At 46.5% G+C, this 12,702-nt stretch overlaps 1 protein-coding gene across 1 annotated transcript; it reads right to left on the reverse strand.

The window, feature by feature from the left end:
• Positions 1 to 13: 13 nt before the first annotated feature.
• On the reverse strand, positions 14 to 3,346 carry LOC123166681 (probable apyrase 3). The gene is made up of 9 exons (XM_044584479.1): positions 3,101 to 3,346; positions 2,844 to 2,972; positions 2,683 to 2,739; positions 2,479 to 2,571; positions 2,152 to 2,357; positions 1,332 to 1,423; positions 981 to 1,195; positions 457 to 640; positions 14 to 382 (listed from the first exon to the last, which is right to left on the reverse strand). Exons 1-9 carry the CDS (start codon positions 3,296 to 3,298, stop codon positions 261 to 263), a joined length of 1,296 nt encoding a protein of 431 aa, XP_044440414.1. The 5' UTR covers positions 3,299 to 3,346; the 3' UTR covers positions 14 to 260.
• Positions 3,347 to 12,702: the final 9,356 nt, after the last annotated feature.

Raw genomic sequence — 12,702 nt, forward strand, 5'->3', positions numbered from 1 at the left:
AGACGTCTTAGGATTAACCACATTCAAACACGTTTTGATTTGTGTGAACACTAAGGCCATCACCGACGAGGGTGAGAAGAAGGATAAGCGGCAACACAAATATGATGCGTCGCTAAAATAAAGGAGATGGACCTATTGTAGTCTTGAGAGATGGTTGTTCGGTTAAGAGTGTGTGTTGTGTTTTTTTCTCCCGTTGCAACGCACGGGCTCTTTTGCTAGTAATTCTAAGGGAAGCCAGCCGTATCATGTGACATCCATTGTCAAGTGCCCTTTTTGGGTGCAACTGCCTCAATAGCTTCTCCTAGAGGCCACGCCGCTTCAATGAAATACTCCCCATGCTTCACCTTCTCCACAAGTGTGATATTCTTGGTGGGCTCCAGACCTGTAAATAAATCTTTACACACATTTTCTTATAATATACACATGTTTGTACGTAGTAGTGGTAGAGAAACTCACCGAACCCATCGACGAGCAAGGAGTATTGATAGACGAGGTCCATGCAAACGTAGGGTATGTCACGGACCTTGGGGTACTTAGCCTTCACTTCTTTCAAGCTCATTCTACATATCTTCTGGGCAATGGCTCTAAAAGCCACTGGGGTGGATGTCCCGCTTGGAGCATCGTTATCGATGAGGCCAACCTGTCCAGGAACGATGGAGATCGACATAGACAAGTTCAAATCATCCAGCTGGAGTACACATATGATATAACCAAATTAATTTTTCCTAGCTAGCTAATTTAAGGGTCTTCAAATAATTGAACCCTACATTATTCCAAATAAATTGAATTCTAGTTTTGTCCTAACTCAACTAATTTAAGTGTGAGCGAGTTTGTACAAAAATATGCAACTATCCACGACATCGAATATATATAGTGTGAAAATATATTTTGTGATAATTCTAACAAAACTAACTGTTGATATATTTATGTATAGACGTAAGAAAAACAATATTTCAGTTAATTTAGAACGGAGGGAGTACCTGCGAGGCCATGTAGTAGAAGCTAGACGCGACATAGAGGTTGGCCTGGCCAGGGCCGCCCCCGCCGTTCCACACGCCTTCGAAGGTGCACTTCTTGGCTTGGCAAGGCGCGTCAAGTTTGAGTGCCTTCAGTACATCACCTCTGCACTTCCCGTATTGTGCACCTCCCGTTGACGCGGTAGCATTGTACTCCTCGCCGTTGTAGGTGTATTTGCCTTGGAGAACGAATGGAAAGAGAAATAATAAAATACATCAATCAGTTATGGGGTTTCTGGTTATATTACTTATATGGATGAATACCAAGGCTACTGATACTGATCTATGACTATGGATCATACGTAGGCCACTTACCACTGAAGCCACGAAGCATGCAGTAGCTAAATGGTCCTTCGGTAGCCTTGAAGATCTCTACACGAGAAGCTAAGGCGCCGTAGCGTAAGTAGCTGCAAGCACAGAAGAAAAAGGCCTCCCCTGATCATTTTATAATTGATATACAATACAAAGTTGCTCATATGGATTTATAAATCAAAAAGCAATATGTCCCTCTTCTCATGAAATGGTTAGATGCCTTGGTATTACTTTATCTTTCTTTTCACGTACCTAACTCTTGTACATGTCCTTTGCTTTTGCTTTTAGATAAAGAAAATAAAATAAAATGCAGGGCTTTGTCCTACTGGAAAAGGCCCCAAAAATGTTTGTTACAAAGTTCATTCAGGACGACACAGGCTTCATTTGGGATGTACACCAACACCCCTTTTATTTTGTTTTCTTAAAGTACATGGATAATATTGAGTAGTTTTCTGGTAAGATACACTTTCAATAATTAACCACAAAAGTAAGGCAGCACATGCAGGGTCTTGCCATATTGAACACTAGGTGATACCTTGGGAGAATGTTTTGCAATATATTAAAAAAAATGAAAATACAAAATGATTCATTGTGTTTAATTATTATTGTATAGTTGTAAATATTCAATAAATATAAAATAACGTAATAAACGAAAATTACCATGCATGTTTGCATGTTCAGGTGTCACTTTTCTATGCATGGTTGCATGTTGAGATGGCATGGTTGCATGTTGAGAGAAATATATTAGTGAAAACTAGCTATTTAGGTATAGAAGTACTACATATAAACCAAAGAACATTCATGCATGAGAGGGTCTTCAAACCTGTGAACATAAACGTTGTAATCTCTTCCCTTGAGATACTCTTTTGTAACATAAGGATCCTTGCCATGAGGCACTCGTGGAGCGGAAGCAGAGGCGGCTGGAGAAATGGCATATGCCATTTGCACAGACCCACCTCCAAGATCAATCACACCTACCGTTTTCGAGTAGTCTCCTCCCAACTTATCCAGCAGGTAATTCAGAGCAACCTACAAGCACCTCATGCCATGCAAAAAGAGGTTAGACACAATGAAGTGTCGGTGTTTGTATCTAATAAGAATTCGTGCCACATGCATAAATTCATGTGTTGATCGGTCATGTGAATTATACCCATAGGTAGGATCCTTCCTGAGATCCCTCGAGAACATTGATCCACTTGGGATTGTACTGAAACTTGGTGTTACTGTGGACAGCGCCCCTGACCTGGGCGTATCAATTCGAGAATCAATACTTAACTCGTGGTTACTATATATCCATGCGTCCTAGCTACATGCATGAGATAAATATAAATCACAAGATCATTGAGGTAATTACCGCGTCAAGTATCTGCTTTGCTTGCTTATCTCCGATGAGCCTGAGTCCGGCCGTGGCCTGCACATTTAAATCAAGGCCTGATCTATATATCTTGACCCAGGACATTCTCTAGAGTCTGCGTCAATTAATTCAGATTAGAGGGAGTATTAAATTTTGCATACCCCGAGTTTAACGGGAGTTGTTTTCATAAGCCTCTGAGGCACAACGCTGTTGGCCTTTTGAAGCAGCGGTAGCATGGACTTGCTAGCCTCCTTGGGGCGTCCAGCGTACGAACTCAGACCAGGATTCACCTGCAAACAAAGAAGAGACACGAAAAGACTAGCTGTCAACGAGATGATGAAGATCGACTGTGTCATCCTTACCATGCATGCATGGCTTCTTTTTCTGATGGAGTATATCATGGATGCATGGTGCGTACCTTGGCGAAGACCTCGATATCGTTGCCGATCTTGACTAGATCCATCCGCTTGTCGAACCGGAAGACATGCATACGCGTCCCGGTGCTGCCGGCGTCCAAGATCACGGCGTACTTCCCCTCCGCCGCACGCGCCTGGGCTATCTCTGCCGACGCTGCGTGGAGGAGGAGAAGCGCCACCATGCCCAGCAGGTGAGCCATTGCTAACTAATGCAGTGCGTGCTGCCGGATGACGAGCGAGTGCTACACGCTAGGTTTTATATAGTATATAGATAGAGTATAGGAGCAACAGCCAGTCCTCCACGAAAAGCGTCAATATTAATTCCATTTCGAAGCATTCCACTGTCGACGAGTATTCACGTGGAAGTGTCCGGGCTTTGGTGCAGACAGTGAGCGCGTGGATGATCTGATGGCATCCTCCACTGCATTCCCACACAAGGTACAGGTAGGTAGAAGCGTCATGTTCAAGCGTGCGTTTTCGTGTTCCATGCCACCAACTTTCGGGTGGGATTTTGATTTCCGAATCATATTCCCGATACTGCGGTCTCATCCCCTCTGCTAGTACCGATAATGATAGACCTACGAAGGCTAACGTAAATTCTTACGTAACCTTCCCACAATAATTCTAGGATAATTCTATCCCCCCTGATTTTCAATGGGGTGGGTCCCTGCTAGTACTGCTCTCTGCGCTGGAGCTGGGCTGCAAAGCTCGTACGCACCCCTTGGCAGAAAGATTCCAACACCTTTCACGGTGCCACTGCCACGCAATGAAATTGGCTACGTCTCTGTAGCAGGTATTCCAGTGTTGCAGATTGCATCCGCATCGTTGTAGCATCTCCAATAGCTGCAGTATTTTAGGGCACCAAAACGTGTGTGGAATAGAACTTAGGAGATTGAAAAGTGTTTCTTTTTTTGGCACCACAAAGTGGCGTCTTCAAAAGTTGCTCTAAAATAGGGCACCCAGAACAGCAAAACCTTACTTTTTTTTAAACGAACATTCATACTACTTCGTTCATATTCCTACTTCGATCAAAGTTCTAAACATTCGAAGTTTAAACAGGCAAACTTGAACTAAAAAACTACAGGCTGTCCCAGTCAATTTCGTCGGAGACGTCACTCCCGTTGTCGGAATCAAGGTTGACCACACCCAGGGGGCGTGCATCCTCCTCTTCATTGACCTGTGAAGTCCCTTCCTTGCCATCATTCTTGCGCTTCGACTTGTTGAGATCCCTCTTCTACTAGAACCCCATTTTGCACGTTCTCCGGGTGTTCCCGCGCAAACCACGCCATCACCTCCTCATCACTCTCCCAAGTGTTGTCCCATTCCTCGACAACAATGCGGTTCGTCGACCTGATCGGGATGGACTCAATGGTTACTAGGGCCCAACGAGCTCCTTCGTCTGCTGAGACTCGATCTCTGCAGAGTTGAGCCTCTCACGCGACAAGCCAAGCCTCCACGCCGCGGCATCATAGCCGCGGGCGGCAATGTCCGCCGTCGGGAAGGTGTCGAGCCTGACCCGCCGGCCGATGTGCCGTAACAAGACACCGAACCGGCCGGATGACCATGGCCGCACCCCTTTGAACCCGGTCATGGCCTTTGGCCTGGCGGCTGCGGCAGGTCAGCCGAGGATGGAGGCGATGAGTATGCGGTGGGTCCGGCTATGAAGGACAGCCGGGGATGGAGGCAACAAGAATGCAACGGCGGCTTGGTGAATGCGGCGGATTTGACGGTAGCGGTGCGGCGCGGGATACCAATTTGATCGGTGAAGCAGGTGGCAACGAAGAGAGGTGAGTGGATCCGACCATGGAGGGGTGCAGTGGCGGCGGCGCGAGTGAGGGGAGGCGGTCAAGGGTCGATGTGGATGAAGGCTGCGGGGGCGGCTTCTGGCCATTCTATTTTGTGGCGGCCGCCCGCGGTGTTGTATATTTGCAGCACCAGCTGCCGCATTTTACCAAAAAAAAATTGAGGATTTTTTTTTTTATGATAGGGCAGATATGGAGGGGATTTTTTGGCCCCAAGTGTGCGCTATGTTAGGGGACCTATTGGATATGCTCTTAGCACTGAATAAGTCACGGATCAAACCTTCTGTCCACTGTTGAGCATCAAAGTCGATTAACTGATTTTACCAAATACAACTGGTGAACTCTTTTAACCTTTTATTCATATATACTCCAGCAGCACAACACATGTTTGCTATTGGACCAAAAATAACAATTACTGCTGACTTAAAAACCATACCAAACAAATTATTGACGCTAGAATTTCAATATTGGTAGGTTTTACATATTGGAGGGGTTTAAAAAATTGACAGTTTTTATATGCTTTTCGAAAAGCTCTAGCTCGTTGCTTCGATAAACAAGATGCTTTAAACTGATTACAAAGTGAACACTCGGTAAAAAAAATAAAAGTGCAGACCTGTTGATTTTGAGAGATAAAAAACTGCAAGAACTGTACACAACGTGCAACGCGGGGTTGTCGGTCTCGGCATCGGTCTGGTGGTTCGTGAGTGTATGATGTCAAAAGCGATGGGGACCATTTCAAAAAAAAAAAAGCGATGGGGACACCAAAAAATTCGCACCATGCAGTGATGGTCCATGATTACTCTTGCGATATCCCCACGTAACACGTCCATGCATGAATGCATGATATTTTAGACTGTAAAACCTAAGAAAAGTTGGCCGAACTAATTCCAGCTTTTGAGGCAGCATCTTATACCCAAAAACAGATTGAGGTAGACAGAATAAAGGCGCTGCCACCAAACTAAGGCCGACACAATAGGGAATATTAAGGTTATACCACTACTCAGATCTGATATTTGATGGCCGCAACTAAGATTTTGAATTGTGAGTATGCAAATAACGAGTGCAAAAAATTTGGGCATGAGCTCCTAGGCGCCGTTTTCACGAGTTGACGTCATCCCACTCTCATTGCCAATTCCTTCGACCCATTCGTCCTTACGTGGACCCATCGCTTTGCCACATGGGAGGAGACTCGTTTGACCCAATTCTACATCTGTGGTACCCCCCATCAACTGATTTGGGTCATGGTAAAACGGGGATCCCCTAGAAAAGCCCCATCCATTACTTTCCAACCGTTCCACAGACCCAATCCATTTCATCTGTATGTGCATGTGCCGTTTGTACCCCCCCTATGTAATTCTTGCCTGCCGCTTCTTTCCTCGCCTTCCCCCTCAACTCAGGTATGGAACGAGGTGATTGGGAGAGGTTGGAATGGGCTTGCAAGGTGAGCCTCCTAGTTGCGATGTGGTTCACGTCGGCGCTTAGTAAGGAGTGTGTTCGTTGGCTTCCAAGGAGGGCTGCACAATAAATGAGCGTATTTGCAGGAAGGATTGCGTCGGAAACCAAGCCGGAGGAGTGTCGGCGCACGATTTTGCTCTGCCAAGGTTTTTAATTAAGAGCACTGATGGGAGGCGATAAATTGGGCTTTGGAAGAGGTGTCATGCTGTCGCTCGCGTCACGCTGATGAAGCACCACCTCGGCTTCTGCCTCTTCTAGTCACCATTTTTCATATGGAGGCGGCAGGACAAGAATCTGTGATGTGCTATTAGCTACGTGGTCGTGCAATGCCACTAGAATCTGCGATGTGCTATTTGCCATGTGGTCTCCCAATGCACCTCTAAACGATGTCGAGATGATGTGTATGGCACAACACGTGTCACACGGGTGTCCATCGCTTAATGAAATACATTTTTTTGGTATTCTTAAGACAGTGCCCACGAGTAAAAATTTAAGGTGAATCATAACTAAATCTTGTAAGGCACATTACTAAGAATGTGACGACACATAGATCGCATCGCATATAATCTAATGTAGCACTATTTCACAACACTAGCAACACATGGAGTTTCCAATGCATATATAGGAGTACCTACAAGCAATATTTAAATGACTGGACTAAGTATCGAACGTTTTGAATTTGGTAACAGATACGAACAAGTAGGTTTCTTCTGAGGCCTTGTGAAGGATTGGATGATCGTGTGTTCCATGCATGCGATCGGAAAAATGATGCTTAACGCATTATACTAATGGTTCTTTTCCTTAATTATTGCATTCATGCATATAGGACGAAAATGCAGCTTTCAGCAGAGATTTCACCGAATTCAAAATTTCAAAATGTCTGTACCTCAAACCGTCACTCCGAATGAAAATTTGTTTTTACGTTAAAAAATCGTCGCGATGCAGATCTTTGAAACTAACACTAGTGCAGAATCGGGCTTTAGTCCCACCACGTGGCACGAGCCCGCGCCGGGGGCTGGGGGACCTTTAGTCCCGGTTGGTAGAAATTTCTTTGAATTTTTTGAAAAAAAAAATCAATTTTTAAATTTCTGAATTATTTGACAATTTAATCTCTAATCACTCCTCATCATTGCTCAAGTGTAGAGCACTCATTCCAAATCGTCTAACTTCCCGACCGGTCACCCATTCTCTCACTACTCCAGCCTAAGCACGCTTAACTTCTGAGTTCTATTCCACTAGTAGGAAAAGGGGCTTTTACCCCGGTTCATAAGGGCCTTTAGTCCCGGTTCTGGAACCGGGACTAAAGGGTCGTTACTAATGCCCTAGCCCTTTAGTCCCGGTTCTTACACGAACCGGGACTAAAGGCCGTCCACGTGGCCGGTGCGGGGAGCCCAGGCAGGAGGGCCTTTGGTCCCGGTTGGTGCCACCAACCGGGACCAATAGTCATCCACGCGTCAGCACCTGGCAGGAGCTGAGGTTTTTGTTTTTTTTGAAAGGGGGTGGTTTAGGGGTTTTGGGGGGTTAATTTAGGTGTTTCATATATTGTGTTAGCTAGCTAATTAATAGAGAGAAGTGTCCTCTCTTATCTCCATGCTTTGTCGACGCTACGTACTATATACGTATGGAGAGGAGTAGACACGCTAGCTAGTAACCAAATGAAGGAAACAGAAGATCGTCATGAACATATATATATATATATATATATATGCATACATAGAGAAGTGATATCGCCCACCTCTCCTTCTCCGAGATATTGGTCGAACAACAACTTCTCTTACATCTATCCGACACTACCGGCTACATATATACAATAATTATCTCTTACAATACAATCTCCTAATTATATTGTAGGAACACAGGGTCCACATAGTATTCTCCGTTTTCAGCGATCACGTGGTCAAGGAAGAATGCCGCCAATTCCTCTTGAATTCCTCGCATACGATCTGGTGCTAGGAGTTGATCCCGCTTCCGAAAAATCTAATTTGAAGAAGGGGGTCAATATATATATATATGAATAAATGAAACTCAACACAAATGATGGTAATAAAATAAAATTGTGAATATTATTGCTTACGCACTTCATATTGTTCTTCAGTGTAGCCCCGCTCACAGGTATGGTAGCGGATGGACTCGCAAATGTAGTATCCACAGTAATTATTCCCGGGTTGCTGCCACAACCACTTTACAAGAAATAGAGGTCAATCAAACTGATAAGCAAGCATGCTAAATTGTATTGATCAAACTAGCGCTTGAATCACTAGGAGATGCGCGGAACATGCTACTATAGTACTTACTTTCGGGTGTCTAAATTGCAGCTGGTTCGGCAGTCCCGGGGCTTTTGAGGTGAATTTTCTCCAAACCCTGCCAGACAAAGAAAACAATTACTTGATATCAGGAAATGAACAAAGTTGCTGATATGGTGGATAATGATCGATTTAACTTACTTTTGGAGCATTTGAGTCATGTTCGCATAGTCCTGGGGATCTTTTCGTCTCGAGTCTAAGACGGTTACTACTCCCGGCTCAAGCTTAATCTCTAGGAGAATATAGTGGAAGCTGCGCATGCATGCATAAGTCATCAATTACATTACCATAACCTGGACTAATAAGGGAAACCGAATATGCAGAAGACAGTAACACTCACTTGAAGTTGTAAGGAAAGAGTATTATATCTTTGTTTTGATTTATTACCAACTATTGTAGCAAGTTGGCCTCGGTATCTTTGGCATGAAATTTAACCTGATAATCATCTATGAGATTTGTGTTAATGAACCCAATATCACCGATTTGTCTTTTCTTCAATTCGGCGATCTTCAATCTGCATAATATAGTGAGGATAAGTATCAATACATGCAATGAAAGAGCTGACCTATATAGAGAGACTTAATGACAAAAGTAGTACTACTTACAGACAGTAGCAAGTGATCGTTGTTTTATCGAGGGACTTTAGATTGTAAAACTGGAAGAAATCCTCAAATGGAACATTCAGCAGTTCAATTCCAACGAGGTCATGCTCCGGTTTAACTCTCAGCGTTAAAGTACTCATCCCATCAGACTCTCTGCAGGTTTTCATGTACCAATCATGTAGTCTTCGCATCATCGTGCTTAGAGATTTGACATCTTTGACGAGAGGCTTCCCGTAATGGTATTTGTGTTCGTCCACCTCCATGATTTCATAATGTACATCGTCGGGCAGGTAATCTCCAAGATCGGTATAACCGGGCACCATACCCGGATCATTAGCGACGATGTCTTTTGACACCTTGAGCGGGGGGCACGATTGGTTCTCTTGTTCGCCGAGCTGGGCAATTTTTTTCCCAGCTCGTCGTTCTTTCATCCTTTTATCACTGACAGTACTTCCCGACCGCTCCGCTTCGGCATATGCCTTTGCAAGAACGCGCTCATAGTTGCCTTTTGCCGGAGACTTTGGTGGTTTTGTCAGGGCAGCCAGAGTGCACTTTGCTTTCACCGGATCTACCTTCTCCTCCGGAGGTGGATGTTTCTTTGCTTTGTCCCCTTCAAAGAAGTTCTTCACTTCGGCTCGCACGATCTTCGTGTTCTCCTCCTCGGTCCTCTCATATGGTAACTTCTCTGGAGTCTTCAGAGATGGACCGAATCTGTATTGCCTCCCGCCTCTGGCAGCTGTACTGCTAGACGCCGGCAGAGCAGACGGAGCGGCTGCGGCTGTCTTCTTTCCTTGCTTACGAGGCGGAGGAGAAGGACTACGACGCGCCAGAGCAGCCGCAGCGGCGGCGGGTCTCTTCCGCCCTTGCTGACGAGGCGGAGAAGGAGGAGGTTGGCTGCTCTGGCGCGCCGGCGCTGGCGGAGAAGGAGGCGGAGTGCCGCCACGCGCCGGAGAAGGAGGCTGAGTGCCCTGATCACTCGCCGGAGGAGGAGGCGGAGGAGGAGGTGGAGTGCCTCCACGCGCCGGAGAAGGAGGCTGAGTGCCCTGATCACTCGCCGGAGGAGGAGGCGGAGTGCCCTTACTCGCCGGAGCCGTCCAGTTCGGAAGCTTGATGAGCTCCTTCCGCCATAGGCATGGAGTCTTTAGAGCTAAACCCAGCCGAGTCTCCCCTTCACCGGTAGGGTGGTCAAGCTGGAGGTCTTCAAATCCCTCCGTTATTTCATCCACCATCATCCTAGCATATCCTTCTGGAATCTGCCGGCAGTGGTAGGTTGCGCCGGGTTCAGTAGGTAAAACAGAGCCAACAGCCGCCTTGACTTTCAAGTTCTGCCATTCCGCCATAAGGTGGCAATGTTGAGACTCCGTGATAGCATCCACGGGGTAGCTAGGAGTAGCCGCATGCTCCAGCTGAGGCAGCTCGGTGGAAGCCACGCTGCTTCTACGCTGAGATGACGGTGTAGCTTCGGGGGCAGTTTCGGCATCTCTATTGCCATCTCGTTCCTCTAGCACTTGAACCCTTTCGTGCAGACGCTGAATTTGGATCTGCTCCACTTTTTTCCTCCTCTCCTGGGTTTTGTAACCGCCCGCGTCCGGAAAACCAGCCTTCCACGGAACGGAGCCTGGCGTGCCTCGTGTCCATCCAGGGTGCTCAGGATTCCCGAGGGCCATTGTGAGCTCGTCATTCTCTCTGTCTGGAACGAACGTCCCTTGCTGCGCTGCATCGATATAGCTGAATCTTCTTGGCGGGTATTGCAAGTTGCTCGTCCGTCCAACGACACCTCCCTGATACAGGGTCCAAGGTTCCGCCAGCCCCGAAGAACCAAGTCCGGCAACGGTCTGGCCAGTTCATTGTCTGTGGTTCGATCCCTTTATCAAGCAGATCCCTCTCAGACTTGGCCCACTTAGGCCGGGCTTTGAGGTAGCCACCTGACCCCGTGCGATGGTGAAGCTTCTTCTTCGCAGCATTCATCTTGTTTGTCGCTGACATCTTCTTACTCTTTTCCGATGTCTTGTGGGCCACAAATGCGGGCCAGTGATCTCTGATCTTCTCATACCGGCCGATGAATTCAGGTGTCTCTTCTTTGTCGACAAACGTTTTCAGCTCATTCTTCCACCTCCTGAATAGGTCTGCCATCTTCTTAAGAGCATGAGACTTGATTAATTGCTGTATAACTGGCTTCTCCGGATCCTCCTCTGGCGGTAGGGTGAAATTTCCCTTCAGCTCAGTCCAAAGATCATCTTTCTGCATATCATTGACATAAGACACCTCAGGGTCTTCCTTCTTAGGCTTATACCATTGGTGGATGCTGATCGGGATCTTGTCCCTAACTAGAACGCCGCACTGAGCAGCAAAAGCATCCTTTGTCCGGAGGGGTTCAATCGGTTGGCCGTCGCGCGCGATTGCTGTGATCTCAAACCTTTCATCCGAGCGCAACTTTCTCTTCGGGCCTCGTCTCTTTACCGCAGTTGTGCTCAATCCGGAGGGCTAGAAAAAAGAAGAAAGACGAGTGTTAATTATATGTGTACATACCAAAACAATGAATGCATCAATTAGCTAGTCAGCACAGGCTTAACTAATATATTTACCTGGCCGGACTCTTTTCGGTCACCGGAGCCGTCACCACGGGCTCCTTCTTGCACCAGCATTGGGTCACCGGAGCCATCATAATCATGTCTTTCCTCCTCCACTCTTCGATCACCGCAGCCAGCTTCTTCACCCTGTTCTTCCAGACCATCATTGTCGTTAAGATACGACAAGATATCACCTCCGGCTAAGATTATGTCCCCCAACACCTCTTCTGCTTGCTCATCTCGTCCGTGCTCCATTGTTTCTGCAAATATTACAACATGGCAATTATTACACAAACATGACAGCAGGTGGATATATTAGTGCAAACGTAGACCTGGCTTATTCCGGGTTTGGGGTGGCCTAGGCAATGCTTCAAGGGTAGGGGCGCGGCGGGAGGGGGTAGGAGACTGACATCGTTTTTCTCTAGGGTTTGGGTGTCCTCGAGAGTTTTGGTCGAGCGAGAGGGCCGGGGGGGTGCTCCCGTGGTATAAGTTATCACGGTCGAGAGGGGTATACATATCGACCATCCATCATGTCGAAGTTATCTGGGAGGGAGTTATATATATCGACAACGACGACATACATACACGGGAAAATAATGTTATCGGGGAGGGGGTATATATCGACCCCCCCCCACGTGTTGAAGTTATCGGGAGGGGGTTTTATATCGACAACGACGACATACATACAGGGGAAAATAATGTTATCGAGGAGGGGGTATATCGACCCCCCCTCCTGTTGAAATTATATCCCCCCTCGTGTTGAAGTTATCGGGAGGGGGTAATATCGACAACGACAACATACATACACGGGAAAATAATGTTATCGGGGAGGGGGTATATCGACCCCCCCCCACGTGTTGAAGTTATCACGA

The sequence above is a fragment of the Triticum aestivum genome, chromosome 7D (assembly GCF_018294505.1).
Source record: "Triticum aestivum cultivar Chinese Spring chromosome 7D, IWGSC CS RefSeq v2.1, whole genome shotgun sequence".
Lineage (NCBI taxonomy): Eukaryota > Viridiplantae > Streptophyta > Magnoliopsida > Poales > Poaceae > Triticum > Triticum aestivum.

What these genes read in the sequence shown, in the direction of transcription:
- LOC123166681 (XM_044584479.1), bottom strand. Translation starts at nt 3,298, where the DNA reads ATGGCTCACCTGCTGGGCATGGTGGCGCTTCTCCTCCTCCACGCAGCG. An exon ending in AGGAAGGATCCTACCTATGG is followed by an intron (nt 2,358 to 2,478) that starts GTATAATTCACA and finishes AGGTGCTTGTAG; the next exon opens with GTTGCTCTGAATTACCTGCT. An exon ending in TCTACTACATGGCCTCGCAG is followed by an intron (nt 641 to 980) that starts GTACTCCCTCCG and finishes GTTCCTGGACAG; the next exon opens with GTTGGCCTCATCGATAACGA.